This window comes from Biomphalaria glabrata, chromosome 8 (genome assembly GCF_947242115.1).
Source record: "Biomphalaria glabrata chromosome 8, xgBioGlab47.1, whole genome shotgun sequence".
NCBI classification, from domain to species: Eukaryota; Metazoa; Mollusca; class Gastropoda; family Planorbidae; genus Biomphalaria; species Biomphalaria glabrata.
The window spans coordinates 33,364,606-33,388,580 of record NC_074718.1 but is presented as its reverse complement, the minus strand read 5'-3'; the positions used below and the strand labels follow the sequence as shown (position 1 = coordinate 33,388,580).

Here is a 23,975-nt window from a genome sequence, read left to right as displayed (position 1 = left end):
AGATTGTCTCTGCATCTATAGACAAGAAGATTGTCTCTGCATCCAATGACCTTTGGAATCGGCTCTGCATCCAGTGGAGTGAGAAATAGTCTTGGTATTTAAAGGCTTGAGCGATTAGCCTGAGAGATGGATTCTACATCCAAGGATCTGAGAGATTAGCTCTGCATTTCTTTGCCTCCGCACTTCTCTGGTGAGGCCTATTTAAGCACAGAATATTTCGCTACAATCTACGCATGCTGTTGTAGCTGGCGCCTGTGTGGACAGCCATTACTTTCTGATCTGACGCTTGGCATTTCCCGAGATTCCTTTGGTATCGTCTGCGAGACTCGCTGAAGATTTTTACTTATAAGAGATAGTAAGCCTAACAGAGGCCCTAACATATATTGCTGCAAAAAGAAGTCAGTTTGGACAAAATTATAATCTTATCTTCTTATCTTATAAATTACAGACGTTACTTCAAAAAAAAAAAAAGAAGATAATTACGTCCTACGCATTTTTAAACTAAACTAAACAAAACTAAACCTATTCAAGTCAACACTATTCATAATCAGTTTAATCTCGTTAAACCAGACCGATTTACATTGTGTTTAATCTCTATAAATCAAACAAATTATAATGTTTTACCAGTTAAACTAGATTGCTGTATATGTTTAACCTCGTTAAATAAACTGGTTTCTAGTGATTTGACGGCTAGTTCCAGATACCGGAACATCTGGTGAAGCTAAGAGATTGATTGAACCTAATATCCGAGGTCTCTTGAGATTTGACGTGACGTAGTAGATCTTCATGTCTTTCTCGTTAGCATCAAATCTAGAGCACAGACACACACACAGACACACGCACAGACACACACACAGACACACGCACAGACACACGCACAGACACACACAGACACACGCACAGACACACACAGACACACGCAAAGACACACGCAAATAAAATCGAATTAAAAAAAAAAGTTTTAGTCTAAATTCTTAGCTTCTAGTTTCCTCTATTTTCCCCACTTTGACTTTTTTTTAATGACCTACACATATATTTTTGTATAAATACCTAAATAAAAAAATAAGTACGACCTACTGAAGTAAATAAAATCTGCTAACGTATCAGGTTTTGAGGTGGTAAGCAGACGTGAAACTATAATCAAGTCAGCTGGTGAAATCACTCAACATGTGCAGAGAATATATTTTGACTAGGGTTTGTCTAATTTAGACATTGTATTCATATCAATCTCTGGACTGTCGGATGTAGGAGCTGACGAGTGCTACATATATTAATAGACCACAAACAATTCACTGGACACCCGGCACGATGACAGTGACCCAGTTATAAATATAAGTAGGCTATCAATAGGATCAAGCGCAACTTTTCTTCGCATTTGTCGAAAAAATTGTCAAAAGCGTTAGTACGCACTTCAGAAGTTTTTGCTATGTATATATATATATATTTTTTTGAAGTGATCTTCGTTTACAGCTGTGATAATCTGTGGTGCCCAAACTGTGAACCGCGGGCCATATCTGTTACGTGGCGATGTGATGTAGAGGATCCCGAAACTTCCTCACGCATTGCATGATAAGGCCGCATAGGCCCAGTTCCTCACGCAGTGCATGATAAGGCCGCATAGGCCCAGTTCCTGACGCAGTGCATGATAAGGCCGCATAGGCCCAGTTCCTCACGCAGTGCATGATAATGCCGCATAGGCCCAGTTCCTCACGCAGTGCATGATAAGGCTGCATAGGCCCAGTTCCTCACACAGTGCATGATAAGGCCGCATAGGCCCAGTTCCTCACGCAGTGCATGATAATGCCGCATAGGCCCAGTTCCTCACGCAGTGCATGATAAGGCTGCATAGGCCCAGTTCCTCACACAGTGCATGATAAGGCCGCATAGGCCCAGTTCCTCACGCAGTGCATGATAAGGCCGCATAGGCCCAGCTCCTCACGCAGTGCATGATAAGGCCGCATAGGCCCAGTTCCTCACGCAGTACATGATAAGGCCGCATAGGCCCAGTTCCTCACGCAGTGCATGATAAGGCCCCATAGGCCCAGTTCCATTGGGTCTCTGCGATTTTGTTGCGCTGATACTGTCTGTGGCAGGCGTGTCTTATATTTTCAGGTCTCCCAGTCCGAAAGGGGTTGGCACCACTGATTTACAAGATGTAATCACGTGTCCTTTCACAATGTCCTACTATATTTGTTCCCAATTCGGGATGTTTCGGATTGTTTCCCTGTCGAAATCAATATAATCCTAGCATTTAGGAAATTTAAATTTGTTACGGAAAAAAATATTTTTATTGTAGATTTCTATGCCATTAGGAAACTAATTCCATGTATATATATATATATATATATATATATATACATATTTCTTCCTAATTGACCAGGTTTGCTACATTTTTTTTTCTGCAGTTTTAAGAGCCACTTTACATTCAGATTTATTCGGTTTAGAAGCAATGTATTTATTTATTGCACCGCAGGCCCACCCTTTTTCTGCTCATGCCTTTAGCCTCTCAGTTGTCAGAGTTATACTTGTATTAGACATATGACGAAATTATCACAAGTAGAGACCCTTTCTTGTTGTCGAGGGGATGTCATAGAACTCGCTTTTACATTAGAGTAAAAGTTTGAGTTATCTACTCCTGGTCAAAATTATCAAGGAGATTCAAGAAATGCCTTTAAGAATTCTGACGTGATGTTTGCAAGCCTCGAACTGATGTCTTTTCAACTGCTCGTACGATGAAAAGGTTAAAAAAAAAAGAGAACATTTGTTTATTTATTCAAAGACTTTTTTTTATGACTTGTTAGGAACTACTATCTACCTAGAAAAACATTCTTAAGAATTAAAGTAGGCCTACACACCGTTAGTCCTATCCAAAGGCAAGGACATATATGTATTTATATATTTGATACTAAAGTCTTGGACGCTGCAGTTGCCAACAAGTAGTTCCTAAAACTAGTAGAATTATATAAGAACCATGCTATGTGTTGGATAACCTACACTTATTGAATTTTAGTATTTTCCATTTAAAGTGGGAAAAAAAAAAACACAAAAATGATAACAATTTCTTTGAAAAAAAAAGATAATGCTAAGTCATTAGTTGCTCTGAATGATTCAGGCATCCCATTCAACACAAAGGTAGATGCACATTTCTTATTCCATACGCTAGAACAAATTCGTACAAGTGCTCATTCTTCCCTAGTTTCATTAGAGAATGGAATGGGTTGCCTGAAACAGCTGGAAAATATATCTTAACAGAGTTTAAGTCATTGATTAACATACATGACACATGAAATGCATAGGACGTAATTATCTTCTTTTTTGAAGTCACGTCTGTAATCTATAAGAGGACACGTTCCATGCACTTGCATAGATTTTCTTAGCATATGGAATAAGAAATGTGAATTTATCTTTATGTCCTTCGAAGTATTTGTATTAGGTTTTGTTTTTGTATTTGTAATTAGTGTTTAATGTTTTAGGTAGTATTGCTACTTTGTTTATTAGTCTTCTGTCCTGATGTGTGATTTTACTATTGGTGTTACCGTTACTTTATCAAATCTAAATGTACGTTTGTTATAGATCTTTTTTTTTTATTTGGCATCTGTCCTAGTTTCTGTTTTCCTCTCATAATATGGCTCTGGCTGATAACGCATAATTTTACATTGGTCTAACCATGGAACCAAACTTAAATTTTGGTTTTATGTTCCTGTTTAATTTGTGAACTAATTCTTTCAATAAAAATCCAAAACTTTGATTTTTAATAACCTGCTCAATGTGGGTAGCTTTTATAAAGTACATTACATTTTGATAATACCGTATGAAAACATCAACATAAAATAGTTGAATACAAGCAAATAGACACGTTGGCAGATGAAGTCACCATATAGGCCAAAATGTGAACATTTAAATAAATGTCTAACTGGAGAAGAACGTAGCAATCTAAATTAGCTTATATTGCAAAAGAAAACAAAATGATGAACTATTAAGAGAGTATCGCAATGTTAATACTTCGGACATTAAGTCACTTAAAATAGACTGTGTTTCTTCTATTGTGTAAATATAGCTAACCCCAGTGCAAAGCCCTCAGCCCCCTGGATGACAAAGTGGTCATCATCGAACCACGATGGACGAACTATATATATATAAATATAGCTAGCATAAAATGACAGTTTGTTCTAAATTTCGATGCTAGCCATTTGATTCTCGATACTAGCCATTTGATTCTCGAGTCCCCAAGCCAGATACGAGACCAAAGGAATTTACTTAACCAAGGGAAAGAATCGAGAAAAAGAAAATCGCTACATTTAATCAGTTTTTTGTTTCCACCCACTAAGAACAGGTTCGGTTTTACATCTAGGCATCCCAACCTTCAGCTTAGAGCAGCCATGGAATATGTAACACTGACATATACTATCTGAACAGGGCCCCATATCTCAAAAAGCATATGCGGCACTGAGATTGTGTATTCAGCAAGTATTGGAATAAATTAAATCGTTAGACATTATATTTGCATATTCATGCACAGTACCAGACCTAAACAACATTATTAGCATTAGATATTGTATTTTATTATCATAGATTCCTTCTCTAGATATGAAACATCGCCCACCTTATTTAATGTTTATGTTTGAGTCACTGTCAGAATAGTCTACCACATCACATTCTCTGTTTCTACAGTCCAACACACAATGTTCGTTGAGTTATCTGCCTTCAGAACATAAGCCAGACTGAACTTTAAAAAAAAAACAAAAAAACTCTTGTCTGCTCTGGTCAAAGTCTGAATTGCGCAGACATAAAAAATGTCATAAAAATAATAAAATGCAAGATTTGAGGACAAGAAAAAATAAATGATTGAACTACTGGTCAATGGTGAATGGATTCCTTGTAGTATAGCATGTACTTCGTACTATCACCACGGTGGTCCTGTGTTCAATCCCTGCGTACTTCCATCCCCTGTCATCTCTATTTCTGAAGGAACGCCCGAGCTTTAAAACTCTATTGGAAATGCATTTGTCGAGCGACAAGTTTTAGCTGTCCCTTAAGGGAAGCCGCTATTAGTTTTGTGCAGTCTGTTCGTTCATTCCTCCGTCCGTCTATTACGTTTAGATATCAAAAACTAGAAAAGATATTTAAAAGCAAAGTTCTTATTAGGCAGCTAGCAAAGTTCTCCTTTAACGGCTACTCCTAACTACGAAATGCGAACCATTTTGTTTTTTTAAATTAAATATGTAAGTTGTTTTGTTTTTTGTTTAAAAACTATTTACCATTATTTGCAGAATAGAAAAAGGCTGCGGATCTAGTAAGAACTAGAGAAGATAGTTTGCATATTTTTATAACATTTACAGGTTTGTTATTTAGAAAAAAAAGTATATATTTTGTATGTTTCTTCGCCATGTTACCGTTTCCAATCTCGCTAGCACTAACTGCTGTAAGCTGTTGTCTTTAAATGGTATGAACATTGTATAGTTTAACATTTTTATATTTAGAGTATTGAAAATATTCAGAAAATACATTTTATTAGTTTTCATTTACGGCCCCCAACACCAACAGTGACCTAACAATGTCCATCGGAGAATCGCAGTTTTGACAAGCCTGGACCAAAACCCGGGCTTAATTTGTGGACTACCTTGACCCCCTCGACCTCACACACGTGTTTATTACAATGAGTGTTTTAAAACGGGGCGCATGTTGTTTTTAAGCGCTACGTTTCATGATGGCTATTACAAGCTACGCCTTCCCTCCCCCCTTCTCCCCCTTGGACGTAGAACATAGTGCTGAAGGATTCCAGAAAATTGGGGGCTCGATAGACATACACCACACGGACGTCTAGACACCAGCGAATCGTCACATAAACATATACCGGTAACGTTTTTTTTTTAATGATGCTCTGTTCATAAACGTCTTCATCCTTCTCCGAAAATGAGACATGAGTGAACGTGAATAGAGCGGCTCATTAAAAACCTCATTAGTCTCATTAATATTAAATAATAATTCGAAACTTTTTAACATGTGAAGGATGAAGACAACGGGAAGAAAGAGAAGACAATTTAAAAACTAAACGGAACTAGTCAAATAAAAAGGCAGAGTTAAGGGCCATGGAAATATGAATTACTTTTGCATATTGAAAATGGTCCTATAGACCTTTATTTGTTATTAATTTAACTGAAACTTTCATCTAGCAACGACCACCATCCTACAAGAGCCCAACTATTTATATATATATTTATATCGAACTGTGGGGTATTAAGTTCTTGTAAGAGTTATTCCGTGAAAACTGTGCTGAATTCGTATTATATGATTATCATTTGTTATCTTCAAAGAATTATTCTTACAGTGATTAAGTAAATGCATGATGACTTCCTGGTCATGTGGTAAGCTCTGCCATCCCCCATAATCCTGCGGGAGATTTCAGCTAGGATGTAATCATCTTAAGATGACTAACAGAACATCCGAAGTATGTAAAAAATAAAAATAAAAAAATGATCTGTTCTGCAACATATTAATTCCATTTATTAATTTATATATTTTTTGGGAGGTAATTTATCTTTTAAAACAACATTGTTTTAAAAAAGTTACATAGCACTTACAACAAAACCTTACAACAAAACGAGTTGTTTTTTTATAGTCAGATTTTATTCACTGTGGAGAAATTCTTTGAAGAAAAATTAATAATGTATGAAGGTGTATGAATTTAAAAAAATGACTCTAGTAATAAATAAACAGACATTAGAACAAAAAGTGTAGAAAATCTTCTTAATAATCTAAATGAAAAGAAAGTTTTTGTTTTTAATTTTAATATCAAACAATTATATTGTTATTTATTTTTTTATTTAATTTTGATGAAAATAGAGTTGAAAATTTTGTATGAAATGAATCAAATGGATGATATTCTGATTATCAAAGTTGTTAATAGCTGTTTCTGCTTGATCTGGCAGAAAAACAAAAGGACATGCTCAGTAGAAATTACCCTTTCCAAGAAAAACAACTAACAACTATGTCAAAATTACAAAACATTAAGCCCAGTCATCCTAACAAGGTCTGATTGACATCCTAACAAGATCTGATTGACATCCTAACAAGGTCTGATTGACATCCTAACAAGGTCTGATTGACATCCTAGCAAGGTCTGTTCGTCATCCTAGCAAGATCTGATCGTACTCTAAAAATGTCTGGAGATCAAGATTATAAAAACAAAGATTATAACCCACTGTTATAAGGACACAAACTCAAAAAGGTCAACTCTTTGAAATACCTTGGAGCCATTTTATCCAATGTGAGAACTTAAGTCTAAAGAAGATTGCTAGCCAGAATGTTTACTTATATCTTGTCTTCGAGTACAAGGATTAAGAATGAATGCATTATTTCAAATGGTTATGCTTTTCTGTCATCTACATATTTTGCCACATAAAATGCAGACAGAATATAAAACTTAAAAAATAAAGGCAAAGTTATACAGTTGCTTTTCATATCATTAGACATGACCATATAAAGCAGGTCTTCAGAGATGTATATAGACTTTGGATTGTCACATCAACATATGAGAATTGTATACAGTACTGATACATGTAAAGAAGAGAAGGTAAACACTATATAAACTTTGAATATCAATCTCTGAATACTGCATACAAAACTCATTTGAAAGACACAATAAAGTATTTACCAACACTCAATCTAAACACCAGATTTAATATCTACCCACTGAATCAGAACAGCTCTTTTGTTTTGACAGTATCACTTACAAAAGCATAAACAAAAAAATAACATGTATGGATTCTAAAGCTCTCTCTTGAAACAATGATTGTCAAAACTTGAAATATTCATCTATAATTCTTGAATAATATATGACCAAATTAACATTCATCTAAGCTGTAACAGGGGATGTGGTGGCAGTGGATTCCAAAATTTTATGAAAAAATATCTTTCTAAAGAAGAAGATTACAATTTTCTCTAAAGTATTAAAAGATTTAAACAAATAAAAATTACAAAATTACATTATATAACATTTCTCCATAGATTTAAATATATATATTAAAAAAAAACATCACATGAAAGTTTTTTAAAAGCATAAAATGAAATATCACTAGCATAATATCTACTGTGGTCTCTATTATATTGTATATCACCTACATTTCAACATCAAATGTTTATTTAGCTACCAAAAGGCCTGTGAAATATATGGAACTTGAGTCCTTTATAAATAGAAGCCATCTGGTAGGAAGTGATGTCCACTTGTTGGAATCCATGTCTCAATCCATACAAGACAAGCTCAGCCATTATGTGAGTGAGAGAGGTGGCCTGCACTTCTGACTTGAGCTCTTCTAATGACATCCACCTGCAGGACTCAATCTCCTCTTGGCAAGGGTTAAGCTCATATGTTAGGGGCTTTAACCTGAAAAAAAAAATATTTAAAAAATTGTATTTTCTAAGCAAAGATGGTATAGCGAGTTTAAGCCAACATCATAAATATTCTGTTTTTGGTAATCCTGTATTATGGCGTTATAGGACCTCATGAAGCCCAAAAACGAAAGTCATGCACTCTGTAATTTCTATACTTTTTAGCTATGGGTTCAATCAGGAGTGCATCTCTCCCAAAAAAGGAAGATAAATATATATACTCTATAATTCTTATATTTCTAGCTATTTCTCTACATGAGAGAATGGTCAATGTCAATTTGCCCAGCCTTTTTTAAATCTGAATTTTCAACCACAGTTGCCCAAAATATCATGTGTGGTGGCATATTTATATTTACAGGCAACTATCTTTTGCAGCTCATTCTTTTCCACCACAGACCTTACTACTGAATTTGAAGATGGCCACTTCTTTTAATAAGAGGATTGACTAATTAACTCATACATAAAACTATTGACAACTGATATTCTGAGTTTTCCTATTTCCACTCCAGCCCCATCCCTATACAAAAAAGAACAAAAAAAAAATTGGGCCACTCTTTTTCTATTTAACACTTCCCTTTGAAAAATTGCTGAGTAACATTATAAAAAAGCTTAAAAAGTTATATACTCTTATTTTGCAACTATCTTATAAACAGTATATAATAAAACAAAACTTGATTTAACAATCTATCACAAATATCTAACTACCTATATTGCTTCGGGGAGGCGGTAAAGCGCTTGGCTTTCAAAACGGGGGTTCTTGGTTTGAATCCTGGTGAAGACTGGGTTTATAATTTCTGGATCTTTGAGTCCACCCAGCTCTAATGGATACCTGACATTAGTTGGGGAAAAGTAAAGATGGTTGGTAGATGTGCTGGCCACATGACACCCTCGCCACAGAAACAAATGACCTTTACATCATCTGCCCTATAGACGACAAGGTCTGAAAGGGGAACTTTACTTTTTACTGAATACCTTTGGGCCAAACCAGGATCCAAAAAGAAAAAAAAGGTTTCATAATTACCACCAACATCTTTGTTTAGTTTAGCGAGCTAATCATTATTGCATGTGTATAAATAAACGTCAACATCCCAACACCAGCAACCTGTGGCCTAATGTAATCACCTGCATATCACGTACAGGTCCGACCTGCCAAATGCACCTGGAGGTTTGTGCTGTTGACGGAAGGCCAGCACTGACTGGTACTCTGGAAGTCAAAGAAGTTGAACAGCACATTTTATGTCCGTCTCAAAACGTTACATGTTAAATAATAATAATAATAACAAGAAATGGCAGACACGTTAGACACATTCACCAGAACAAATGTAGAAATAAAATAAAAATAACGTGCACAAATATTGAACGTTTCAGCAGACGATGTAGCACGAGCAGACGACAAGCAGACGGAATAACCACGGAGGGCTCAACTATACATTTCATCTGTACAAATTTGTACAAATGCTCCTTCTTCCCTAGAGCTATTAGAGCTAGGAATAGGTTGCCTGAGCTAGCCAGGAAAACCAGTGACTAAGCAGAATTTAGGTCATTGGTTAATATGCATGACTAAATGCATTACGCGTAGTGCATGTATTTTATTTTTTGAAGTGATGTCTGTATTATATAAGATAAAATAATCGTCTCGATACAGGTCTAGATCCATAGTCCTATAGATCTATCACGACAGACCGTGGATTAGTTGAGCCTACGACATGTGGGATGCTGCAACAGAGTCAGCAGTGATTGTAACGAGTGATGTAACCAAATTAAAATACATTCCTACTTTATGTTCCAATCGAATCGTGTTGGATATGATCAGATTGGATTGGATCTGTCCAGAATCAGATCGGATCGAATGGGATACCGATCGGAGCGAATCGGATCTGATAGGTTTAGATCGAACCAGCAACATTTGCATTTAGTGCGACCCTCTAAAATCTTCGCATCCAGTTTCGTGAATTTCAAGACGTGCCCAATGTCTCTAGAGCCCAGTAGGAGACTAGGAGACTGTAAGAGAAGAGTATTGAAAGAGAACACAGTGAACTGTCAAATAGAAATGAAATCGATACGTGCACCGTGATTGTACTGGATGGAATAGTGAAAACAAATTGAAATAGTAAGGATGGCAACAATAGAACTAAAGTTTCAACAAGCGATCTTACCTAGCGATTTCTTGACATTATCTATAAAATAGCGATTTCTTGACATTATCTATAAAATAGCGATTTCTTGACATTATCTATAAAAACCAACGTACACTTGGGGTGTTTATTTTTCTAGCGCTGTAAAAAATAATTGTAAGAACTTTGACAGTGACAAATTTAACGGTTATTTTTTTTTATGACACCAAGACACTCGAAAGGTTTCCACCTGGCAAGATCCACATACCAAAGATCAAGCTCCTGAGGACTAGGAATCTCTTCAGCAACTGGAGGGCGGTAGTACATGGATCGTGAAAGGAAGTGAACACAACTTAGCGGTCAATGAATGTTTGCCAGTTGGGGATGGAAGAATCGCTGGATTTGAGAGTATATTTTCTCAGTAACAAACAAACAAAAAAACAACAAAAAAAAAACGATTTGAAGAAGTTACTTCTATGGAACATTTTTTTCACTTCTGCTTATTCGGAAAGCGCCATTGTTCGACTACAAGGCAAAGTAAACCAATCATAATAATAATAATCTTATAAAATATAGACGTTACTTCAAAAAAGAAGATGATTACGTCCTACGCGTAATGCATTTAGTCATGCATATTAACCAATGACTTAAATTCTGCCAAGTCACTGGTTTTCCTGGCTAGCTCAGGCAACCCATTCCATGCTCTAAAAGCACTAGGAAAGAAGAAGTATTTGTACAAATTTGTCCTAGCATATGGGACGAGGAATGTGCCTTTATCTTTGTGTCTTTCAGAGTATTTTATTAGATTTTGTTTTTGTATTTGAAGATTATGGTTCAGTGTTCAGAGAATGCATATTCTATTATTGGTCTAAACAAGGTTAAATAACATTTTAGTTTTTTGTTCTTATTTGATTTATAGAAATTTCTTTTAATAAACCCTAAGGCATTGTTTGATTTTTTTAAAATCGCCTTATAGAAGTTACACAATTCAAAAAGATTTTTTCTCCTTGGATTCAGGATCCCAAAATAAAAGAAGAATTCTTTTGTAGTTTTAAGCCATGATGTAGAGGACAATAAAGTAAATAAAATAAAATTATCGCAGTAAAAAAGTTATAAAAAATCACTAGCTAAGTCAATTGAGGCTTCCGAAAGATCTCAACTCAATCTAACGAGGCCAAATCTCCCATAATTCAACTAAATAGAACTTCTATGTCACTAAAGAAACGGGGAAGCAGGTAATATAAGACTTGCCAAAGCTCAAGCACACACCAATGTTCATTCCATTCACGAGAGCATCTGATGAAAACTACGTCCCGTAGTAACGACCATTTCCAGACAGCCCGACGACGAAAATTGATTCAATCAAGGGTCACTTGTGTCTGACGGCTGTCTCTACATTTATGGTCCACTATACAACCACGGCCCTTCCTCTCTGGTGATAAGTTTATTCCCCCGTAGAACAACGAAGCAGAAGAAATTACCTTACCTAACTCAAAAAATATAGAATCAACATTTTGTACAATCAACACCACCTCAACATCCCTAATAATAGGCAGCATTTACAGACCATCATATTCTAGTTTAGAATACATGCAGGAACTATGTAATCAGTTTACTACACTTAAAGAAAAAAATAAAAATGTAGTTTTTTTGGATCATGGGTGATTTCAACCTACCTGATATAAATTGGAAAACACTAACCATAGATAAACACCAAAACTTCAAGGACATAAATGAGCTTTTCATAGAAACTTTACACAACCCAAGTTTAGATCAAATCATTAAAAAACCAACTAGATTAAACAATACATTAGATCTCTTCTTAACCAACAGACCTGGATTAGTAGTAGATTACGATATTCTCCCTGGTCTATCAGACCATGATATTAAAATACACAATCAGATAAAAGCAGTAGCCAATACAAAACCCAAAAGAAAAATCTTACTCTGGAACAAATGCAACCTAACACAACTACACCAAGCTGCGTTAAACTTTCAACAAACATTCTTATCAGAAAAAGACATTAACCAACCAGTTGATTACCTCTGGAATTTCATTAAAAACTATCTTAATTATTATTTTTTTACTTGCTCTTCAGTACTGAAAATAAAATATTTAAGTTTCAAGTAAAAAACATTCTCCAATAAGTAAACTAATGCATTTTTATATTTGTTTGAAATGATCTAAAACAAAACCTTGGGATGTCATATACAAACCTCATACATTGATTACAAACCTCATACATTGGTTTACAATACTCATACATTGGTTTACAAACCTCATGCATTGGTTTACACACACTGACAATAGATTTCATATTAGGCCTACTTAAAGTGTATTTTTAAAAAATAGTCATAATTAACTAAATACAGTTTTATTTGCTCGCATGTATGTCAGTTTCTGTGTACCAGGTCAATGAAAAAATATTAAGAATCATTGAGCTACAAAGTGTAGCAGTATCCTGCCAATGGGTAGTCAGTGATGAGTCATGAATGCAATCTGCTAGGGGAGTAGTTTATCATTACTTAAAGGACACCAATACAAATCAAATAGTAGATTTCCACTGAAGGTTGATCCACAACATTGGAGGGAAACAATAGAAACCCTTTAGGCGACAACGTGAAACAGGTTCCAGTATGTGCGACTCCTTGAAGGTGCTTCAAATAATACATAGCACGTAACATTGTTTTTAAAAATAAAGCACTGCTCCGTATTTATAACATTACCCATAATGCACAGCTTAGCGCCTATTGTGATCCGAACTGAGACAGGTATTCAAGCATACCTAATGTCTGTCTCTCTCAAAGAAAGAACTGCATTTATTGCGTATACAATAAATATTAAAAAAAAGGATTATGACACTTTGTGTACAATTCCAAAGGAGGGCGTGACAGAGTACCTGTTGGCCCGATTTCAATGATTTCGCTGTGAATTAAACATGTTCGATGCCGTCAGCCATTACTTAGCACCTCGAGGTTAGAGCAATTCATCACGGAGAGACTAACACAGTTTTTTTTTCTGTGAGATTAATGCTGTGAATTGCCTGCAGTGTAAAAGTAGCCATGTAGCCCTTTCAGACCTTGCGATCTATACGGCAGATGATGTAAAGGTCATCCGTTTCTACGGCCGAAAGTTAACAAGTGTGTCATGTGACCAGCGCAACGACCAATCGCCTTTACTTTTCCCCCAACTAATGTCAGGTATCCATTAGAGTTGGGTAGACTCTGGGGCGTCATAAAAATCCAAAAAATTACCTCCCCCCAAGTCTTCACCGAGATTCGAACCCGAGACCTCTCAGAAGTCAAGCGCTCTACCACTAAGCCACCTCACCACCCGAATGCGGTACTGGCTCTCACAAAATCAACAAGTTACAAAAAAAAATGGTTGAATCGTATGCTCGGTAACAACATAAGATCAGAACAGACAACAGCATTGTATCAAGAATCCTCACAGAGAAGTTAAATAGGAATTAATTAAAAAGGTCGCAAAATTATTTAATTTTAACATAGCCAGACAATACTAAGGGTTAGATCCAATGTATGGTATTTCCTGTTAATGAAGACATTAAATATTAGCCAAGTCTGCCAAATGTGAAAAAAGAAAAAAAAAAATGAAAGAAAAAAAGAAAAGAACTACTATGACTAACCCCCTCCCCCCCCCCCCTCCCCAATTCTTTACTACTCTCCTAACTTGTAAGTCAACTCCGAGACTGGTATTATCCTCAAGTACACCCGAACCAATAATTCATCCAGCTCCACTTCCTACTCGGGGTCCCGAAATGTAGGACCACTTCCCAGAATGCAACAGTGTTTGCCCACGCGGTATGAAACGTGAGTTCTTTCAAAGTTGCGTGTTACCGATACCGCAGAGGGACAAAACGGAATGGCTCTTGCGCTGTCCCTAAGACTGGACAGAGAGGAGTGGGGGGAGAGGGGGGGGGGTTTGGGAGACCTTACCGGACTGCGGGACAAATATTGGCTCACGTTATGCACACCATATCTGGTTGGGAGTCATCGTTAGTGGGATGGGTGGAGAACAAAAGAGAAAGAGATGGAGTGAGAAATAAAGAGAAGGAAAGAGATAGGGGGAGAGCGAAAGAGAGAGAGAGATCGAAAGAAAGAAAGAGAGAGAATGAAAGAGAAAGAGAATGAAAGCAAAAGGAAGAAAGAAAGAAGAGGAACGGTGTGATACAAGAGAAAGAAAAAGAAAGAACTAGTAATAAAACGAGAATGAGCGAAAGAGTGTGTGTGAAAGATAAAGTAAAAGTGAGTGATAGAGAGAAAAGAGAGAGACAAAAAGAGTGTGAGAGAGAAAGAGACTAAAAAGAAGGTGCTAAAACGATAAAGAATTATAGAGAAAAAGAGAGTGTAAGTGAGAGAGAGAAAGAGAGAGGGAGTGGTTTCATAAAGAAAGGACTGCTCATATAGGGACTGAGTAATCATTTCAAGACATTGAATGAGGCGGTTAGGGCAGGAGGTTTAATTGTCTACACTTCCCATGAAGTGGACACCAATAACGATGGTACTCAGACGCAGGGTCCACTCACGAGACTAGCATGAAATCTAGAACTCGACAGTCGCTCGCACGTACAAGACTGGCGATAATTCGGCGGGGGGGGGGGGGAAGCCTTAAAGCTAACATCATAATCCAGACATGGGATATCTACGGTCCTGTTTCCGAAACGTCATTTCTAGCCTGGTAATGTCTGTCTCGACATGACTCAAAGGTATGACTCACACACAGAGCTGTATCGGGAGGGGTGGTCAAGGGGCTTTAAATTTTTGGGTTTGAATCAGGTTCTCTCTTACTCTCTTTTTCGAATACAAAATTTTGTCTCAAAAGAAAACCGTGGTTTGATTTCTATTTCTTTTGCAGCTTAATCCCCACCCTTTAAAGAATAGAGTTGAAGAGTGGGATATAAAAATCCCCCCCCCCCCCCCTAGACTAATGTAACTTTCAGATTCAACGTAAAAGATTGAAATATTTTTTTTAATTCACTTACATATAATACCAAAATGATAACATTTATACAGTTATTTCAATGGAATTTTTTCCTCTCTCTCTCTCTTCTCTTTCCTTGGGGGTTCCAGGTTGGTGCCGCGTTTTGGAAGCAGATGCCAAGCAGACGTGCAAGACGTGGGGACAGTTGGAGAGACTCGCCCAGAACAGAGATGCCTAGAGGAAGCTGGTTGGTGGCCTATGCCCAAGAAGGGACCACAGGCAGAGATGAGATTCAATGGAATTAACATTTTTTTAAATCATACTTTGAGGGATTAATTTTAATGGACACACGAACTTGATTTCATTTTTATAAAAGATACCAAAATACAGCATTCATAATTAGCAGTTAAAGGCAACCATTATAGTTTCTTAAACACACATTTAAACAGCGGCAGTGACATTTGAACCATTCTTACAAGTTTTTATTTTATGTTTGTCAGAGGTGTTTATTAGCAAGTTTTAGTTGAGTTAACTTAGCTTTTTATCTATTCTTCTCAACTAGATTTTTTCTTCTTAGATCTTCATTGCAAGCTCCCCTTTTGTCCAAGTGTGCATAGTTTGTTTTTTGATGCTTTTCAAATTTGGCTAATGACTTGGTTGGTTCCTCAGTCGTCCACCTAATTATTTTGAGTTACTTGATCATGTTTACTCATGGACATTTGCCTCTTTCAATTCACAATGTGTGGGATGTGTGGCTGAATGGCTATCTATCTGGGCATTAAAACGTTTATGATTTTACCATCACAAAAGAGATACAAGACACCAATAGCAAAGATAAACAGGCACAAAAACTCTTTTGTTCCCCTGGCAATCAAATCATTAAATAGAAATCAATCTGATATTAACTTTTCACATGTAAATTATGAGCCTGATGTGAATGTACATTTTGTTTTTTTATACTAATAATGTTTTGTTTGGTGTAATGAACAAATTGTAAGACAAATTTCCTTATTAGCAGCCAGGGTCGAGTTTCGTTAAAGGGAATCAAAATTCATCGTAGTCTCTTAATCAGTTTCCACCGAGGAATTTTCGGTTGATATAACATTGGGGTATACTGTTGTTTTAGATAACTTCCATAAACGCTTAATCTCCAAGCATAGGTTCATTTATTTTTGTGTTTTTTCTAACTCAATTTTTCTTAATTTAAGAGATAGTGGTACGGCAATGTCAATAATGGTAGAGGCTTTTTCTTTTTTTCAGCAGATCAGGGCTTATTATATTATTATTATCAAGCAGTCTCGAGTTCAAACCCTGACAGGTGCTAAGTTATTTTTACTGAATGCCTAAAGGCAGAAAATTTTCTCCCAGATGCCCCACATGTCCACAAAAGTGATTGGGCCAGAGGGCACTGAGTGATACAACATGAAAGATGAGCTAGACAAAAGTTTGTTATTTGTAATTAAAAAAAAAAAAAGCCTACTTCTATCAAATTACCAACTCAGTCAATGCTTTCATTGTTTTTTTTTTACAAAGCTTTTAGCAACTCACTCTGTCTGTCTGTCTGGTAAAAAGTGTGTACATGTTATTTCTCCCACACCCATTCTCTGATCAAGCTGAAACGCCACACATTTATTCATTGATACAGACAAGACATGAATAAATTTTTAAAAAAGTAATCAATTAGACAATTAATTACAGCTAATTCATTATTTTGGTTAATTGCAACATTGCAAGGGAAACTAATACTAATACTACTAATGACTAAATTTGTTGGATTCAGTTTCCTTTTAATAATTGCTAAGGCTATTTCTCCCTCACATATTCTGCAATCAAGTTGATGCTTTAAACAATTATTTATTGTACCCTACCTAACAAGGCATGAATCAATAGACAAAAATACTCAATTAGTCAATTAATTATTTTGTTTGATATTGAATAAGGGAAATAGCTTGTACATTATTGGTGAATATAGTTTTTAAGGACAGAGTTCTTCCCCATTAGATAAGCTTTGTTGTTATTTTTTTAAATGGATTTTTTATATTTTACTTGTTTCTTTTAAAATATCTCTGAGGTAGACTTTTTAATTTATAAGTTGTCTACCTTTCCTTCAATTTCTTTGAAGTATGCCCCACAAATTCACCCATCCCTGTCCACTACGTTTCTCGTACAAATAGCTTTCATAAAAAATGTTACATTTATAGCTTTAGCTCCACCCATCAGTTCAGTCAAACTTTTTTGTTTCTAAATGGGTCAGAGGTTTCAGAGAGAAAAGCTTACCTGTCTTAACCCCTGTTTCCTCAAACACTTCTCTTTCTGCAGTAGCAGCTGGTGAAATGAAATAAAAATGCTGGTGAATACATTACAAGTCAAACATGAAAACTACAACTATGATCAATATGAAGCTTAGTAAACTATAGAAAGGTGAGAACAGGAATTAAAAGAATGTCACACCTCCTTAACCCACAATTCCTAAATGTGTAATAAAGAATTTTAAGTCGTTGAACCTGGTGACTAATAAATAATTTTCATTTTAGATATTTTGGGTTTTTGGCACATCAACACAAATTAGGCTTTCGATGTTAGCTATGAAAGAGAAAGTGACTTTTTGTGTTGGCCTGGTCATGTGATATGTGCTTTAGATTGTCATCAGGATGGTCCCAAATTTAAACCATGCCTTGTTCCATTCTCCTGACATCCAGTAGATGGTTTGGGCGGAGACGTAATGGTTTGAATTTTTGAAGGAATGTCCATCTTTTTTTTTTCAATAATATTATTTATATTATATTTTTATTATTTGTGGAAATTTGTCATATATTTGTGCATAAAAGAAATCAAAACATTATAACCATAGCCAATAAGAGAGACCTTCATACTTCAAGTTTCACTCAAACATTACATAAAAAGTTTACTTTAGAAAGTTGGATTTTATTCAAGGTTTCTGCCATTACATACATTCAACCAGACTGTAAATTGTGTATTAAGACCTCTGTAACTTTTTATATGTTTATGTATGAGAGGGTGGAGAATGGATCACAATTAGTAAGCAAGGGAAGCTGTAACCACCAAAAGAAAAAGGATCTATCCACCAAGAAAGAAAAATGAATACAGGTAATAAATAGGAAATAGAGAGAATGAAAGAGTGAGTAAAAAAAAAAGAATAAGATGAGTAAAAACAGATGTAACAATACTCACCAATATCTTCACCAAGATCTGACAAACCGCCTGGAAACTTCCAAAGTTGAAACTACAAAAATAAAAATTATGAACATTTGTACTATTTTGACTAGCTGAAAGTTCCCTTTATTATTAATGATCAATTTAATGGATTTCCTAATGAATTATAAGATGCAGGCAACATGTTAAATGAGTCTTCTCATTTTAATGTGTACATTTCACCCCAGTTCACAGATAATGTCAAACCATTTTTTAAATGTACATTCAATAGTCTGATAACTATTTTTATTATAAAAATATCCATTTTGATTTTTCAAAACGTTCATTTAATAAATCAATCTTCAAAAGCTAATTGAAAAATCTATAGTTAGCAAATTAAACTTGTATGACTTACTGGTCTATTTTTATCTTTTACAACTAACACTTCTTTGGTATCATCTCTGACAGCCATACCTAATTTGGTCAAAGAAATGTAGCTTAGAATTTTGTTTCCAAAGAAAATATTGAAAATAACTCCAAAATGTATATAATGTGTAACTCCTGTTTAGCCAGAACTAGACTTTCAACAATTAACATGATAAATACAACAAAAATGCAAGACTTCAATAGGATCATACAAAGTTGAATATTTACATCTCTTAAAACAAGGTCCAATGTCTCAAAGTCAGTGTAACTATTTTATATTTCATAATTAAAATCTGTATAGTTCTTGGAAAGAGTTCCAAATGCATAAGATGCTCCCACCTGAGACACCAACTTGATGAGTTGCAAAGATGGGAATTCTACTTTCTTGTTGTGTGTTCATCCAGAGATACAGCAGTGCTTTCTCCCCTTCAGCATGGTGAAACTGGAAGCCAAACTTAGAGCTGACACTAAATACAGTCCCTCGGGATAGGGGCACCTGCAGCCAAACAGCTTTGATTTTGTCCTTTTTCCATGCTTCAAGTGATGCTACAGTATTTAAAACACTGTTTATTTATTTATTTTTTTTTTTAATTTCTAATTAATATTTTCAATAAAAATTGCAATTCAAGAAATATGAATAAACAATCTTTGTCAATGCGAATGCCTGAGGTATTTGGTATTTTTAAAAGTTCAAATAATTCAACATTTGCGTGGGGCATTGTGACATAAGCTAGTACTAGAATCAATGTTTTTAACTAAATGCACTAACAATAACAAAGCTTGAACAGCCTGAGAAATTATATTATTTTTGTTTTATAAAATTGTAAGGGAGGCAACTCAATGATGAATCAAGGTAAAAGATAAATGATGTTTACTTTATATGACAAAAGTTCTGAGACAATCAAAATGAACATTATTGTCAATCTTAGTTTTCAGATCTTCTTATTCTAGCCTGCAAGGTTCACTGTTGCCCCCTGTGTCTTTACTTTCCAATAACCTTACTGTAGTCTCCAGAATGGTTGCCTTCACTAATCAACAGGAATATCTTCCCCATTGCTGGAATGACTCTTGCAAAGTCTCAAAAGGTGACTTCTCCACCAGACAATCAACACAGAAAACCTACTCTGCTTATCATCCTGCCCATGTTTAGTGATCAAAATATGTGCTGGTGCACACCATATTACAATATTAAATTTAATCAAGGATATGAATAATATTTTTTATAAACTTTCATAAATGTAGACTTTTTCTAATGAGAATTGTTTTGAAAATTTTTAAAAATTCTAGCCAGTTGTGCCTAAAATATTTTTATCATTATGTTCTTGAAAATGTATAATTTCCTAAAATGTCCATATGAAAAGAAACTAATGAGACTTAAACTGACACAAAATAAAGCCATGAGATTTATAACAAACAAATATTCACATCGGACTAAAATAAGATCATTATTAAAATCATGAGACACTTCAGAACAGAAGACTATAAAGTAAAGTAGCAATAATACATAAAACACTAAAAACATTACTCGAAAATACAAAAACACAATAAAAACACAAAGATAAAAGGCATATTCCTTGTTCCATATATTATATATGCTTTGTCTCTAGTGTCTCTAGTTCATGGAAAGGGTTGCCTGAATCAAGACATATGACTTAGAAGAGTTTAAGTCTCTAATTAACATGCATGGCTTATTTTACTCATGGATATGCATAGGATATAATTATGAAGAAAAGTCTTTAATTTATGAAATAAAGGATTTTATAAGATCCCAGTGAGAAAGCTGTGAGTTTGTATTGCTGACTTCATGTTCAACATCAAAATATTTAAATTTACATATAAATTGCTTATGTCTTTACATAATAAGTGGCTTACCCAGTAAAACTTTAGTCAAGTCATCTTCAGAGAGAGAGTTCTTGGTCATATCCACCCAAACACCATTATATCTATCTGTCTCACCAGACAAAATGGCTTCCTTCGTACAAAGTGTGCTATAGAAAAACAACCTCTTCTGAATGAGGCTGTGCCTCACATGAATTGCTTTATTAGTACTATAACCATTATCACACACCACTGTGTCAAATAAGAAACTGTTGCTCCTTATTGTGTAGTGTTTAGCAGCTAGTTTTCCACCAATGTTAATATTAGTACCGGTACACAGAATAAAACGGCATGACAACTTTAAGCAGCCAACACTTCCAAAAGTTTGGGACATGTTGCAGTTCTTTGAATAAAAAAGATTTTGAAAATAAGTATTGAATTACAGCGTCCAATAAGTAATTAAAACATATAAGAATAATTATTATATACAAAATGAAAATGTCTAGTTAAAAGAATTCAATGAATAATTTGTAATTGTTTTGTGTTCAATAATTTATTTATTTTTTAAATTCAACTTAACATCCAGTAAATCATATTTCTAGATAATGTCTTTATAGCGTGTAGAGAAATTATACATATTGTTATATGGTCTTTTTTGGTATTTAGTGATTCTTTTTAATAATTAAATGAAATGTTATAAAAATGTAATCTCTATATATTTTTAAAAAGTTTTTTCTTTTGCATTATTTTTTTGATGCTCAACAAATTAGACCTTTATAAAGTCGAAATTATTAAAATGTTTTAAAATCTAAATAAATTTAATAGATTTTTGTTCTCTTTTTTACTCCTCCTTATATTTATAAGTCCAGAAAGGGAACTAAATCATATTGATCTTAGTAAAATTACTGCAAAACAAGAGTTATCTTTCTTTAACATGAAGCATACCAAAACATTAGATCTAGTCTATACGAATGAAACAAAACAAAAATGCCTACCAATAAATTCCTTGTCATATTATTTAATACGGCCAGTATGTATGGAATCTTCTTATGGTTTTTAATACGTCATTATTCGTGTTCAAACAACTTCTATCCACTTTTTTTTACAGTCAAACAGTCTAGTGACTGAAATGAATCCATACCGACATTCAGATTCACATTACCGAACGTCACACGCCACTCAACTTGAACTAGCGTCAGCCGTCACCATCGACCATGACATGCCCATGCCATTTATTACGATTTATCATAGATCAATTATTTTATCGCCTTTTTGAAGGTGGATTCTGATGAATATTCTATCTAAACGATAAAGCAATAATTAACTTTCGGTAAAAAACAGTCCTGCTTGTTATAGATTTACTTAGATCTAGTTTAAAATAGTCTAGATCTACTCTACTTCTATGTAACTACACAGATCTAAATTTTTTTTTATAAACAAATTAGGAATGGTCTCCCCTTGGTCGCACTGCCCAATACAACAATACTTCAGCTCCAAATATTTCTCAAATTGCTGTAATCTTCCATTTATGACCCCATTCAATACTTTTTCCGGGTTCATCCTTGACCAGTTTAGCTGTCGAAGTATTACACCACAACATTCTATGAACTTCAGATGGACGCCTGGTCTTTGGTTGTATGATAGGCCTAGAATCTATATGCAGGGCCGGTCCTACAGATTGCGCGGCCCTATGAGAAACCGATTGCGCGGGGCCTATTCTGGGTTGTGATAAGGGAAATAAGAGAAAATTAATATTTTATATTAGAAAATCAATTCGTCTTTACATTGTATTCATACTTTACTAAGTACAAAATCACTTTCAAATTAGCCATCTACAGTAGATATGAGTTTTTTTTAAACAAAAAGCTGATAAACATTCAGATCTGCCATTTAGATTTACTATCGACTAGAAAAAAAATATCGCTTTTTTTTTTTTAAAGAGGTCGTGATAGATTTATATCTATATTTGTTTTCCAGTGACTATTAAATTAAATTAAGAATTTGAACTTCTAGTTTTATTTAAAACTTGCCTTATTATTGTTATAAACCTGGTGGTGGCACAGAGAAGGGTAGTGGTGTGTGTGTAGTCAGCCGACGCAAATCGCCCCCAGGCCAGCGCTAGACGAGCGGTCAACCGTGACGAGTTACGACGATCGGCCGAGACGAGTTAACAACATGAAGGTTCGAGTAGGATCGGCGTCGTGAACAGAGCTCATTAGCGTCACGAGAGTTGTAGTCATCTGACCACCTAGAAACGTCGAGGGGCGTTCTGTCCGGTTCGAGAAGGCCAGTAGGGACCCTATATAAGAGCGGAGGTGTCGCAATACAAGACAGTCGAGAAAAGGGGCTCAATACAGGAAGGTTCAGAAAGCGGGTTCACGACAGGAGTTCAGAACACGGTCGACTACAGCACAGTTCAACGGTGTGGTCCTGTACGGAGCATTACGACGGTTCAGTGCGGAGTACTATCAAGTACAGTTGAGACGGCTGGCGTCTTGATCTTGGTCTGTGATCGAGTCCGACACAACGAGCCTAGTGTGTGAAGTCAGTCCTGAACTGTTGAACCCAGTGCAAGCCCGGAACAAGACGGAGAGACCAGTGCAAGACTTGATACGGTCGGAACGGTGTTATCGGAGAGATATTTGTTATCGCAGAGCTATTTGTACTGTTCTACGTGCTGCCAATTGTACAGTATTGGCTGTTATTTATGGACATTAAACCTTTACGTTATTTTGGAGCCCTGACTTGTCAAGTTCTTTAAGTTGGTGGTGTATGGTGCAGTTTGCAGAGAGCCTGGATAGTGAGATTCGTAACATTATTACATTTTTATTAAATGAAAGCTGACAATGCCATTTTTTTTTAATAGTTAGTAGTATTGGCGTTTTTCAAATTGAATGACACCCAAATTTGACAATTTCGTCTGTTTATATTAAGGAGATTTGCATGAGAAGATTTTAATAATTTCATGAGATTTTCAAGACTTTTTTTTTTTCGTATATTTTACACTTTCAGGAGAATTCCAGAAACCCTTTAATAATAAGTTAAAATGGTTTATTTAAATATATTATACCTAGAATTCGAAAGGGGCGTATGAAAGTGCGGGGCCCACTGCGGCCGCATAGGTAGCAGTGGCC

General features: G+C 35.3%; 1 protein-coding gene across 2 annotated transcripts; it reads right to left on the bottom strand.

Annotated features, from left to right (window-relative positions):
- Window positions 1-6,600: 6,600 nt before the first annotated feature.
- Window positions 6,601-22,265, bottom strand: LOC106069350 (nucleoside diphosphate-linked moiety X motif 6-like). Of its 2 annotated transcripts, XM_013228992.2 has the most exons (8): window positions 21,837-22,265; window positions 20,896-21,244; window positions 19,363-19,569; window positions 19,013-19,071; window positions 18,637-18,688; window positions 17,722-17,769; window positions 9,511-9,592; window positions 6,603-8,383 (listed from the first exon to the last, which is right to left on the bottom strand). In XM_013228992.2, exons 1-8 carry the CDS (start codon window positions 21,852-21,854, stop codon window positions 8,143-8,145), a joined length of 1,056 nt encoding a protein of 351 aa, XP_013084446.2. In that variant the 5' UTR covers window positions 21,855-22,265; the 3' UTR covers window positions 6,603-8,142. The 2 variants fall into 2 exon arrangements, with proteins under 2 accessions (XP_055895275.1, XP_013084446.2); XM_056039300.1 differs by lacking the exon at window positions 19,363-19,569 and having other exon boundaries at window positions 6,601-8,383.
- Between the last annotated feature and the right edge of the window lie 1,710 nt (window positions 22,266-23,975).

Excerpts from the sequence above, each read along its gene's own strand:
- LOC106069350 (XM_013228992.2), bottom strand. Across the intron at positions 19,072-19,362 it reads TCATCAAGTTGGTGTCTCAG|GTATGGCTGTCAGAGATGAT; the intron begins GTGGGAGCATCT and ends TGACCAAATTAG. Across the intron at positions 17,770-18,636 it reads AGATCTTGGTGAAGATATTG|CTGCTACTGCAGAAAGAGAA; the intron begins GTGAGTATTGTT and ends TCATTTCACCAG.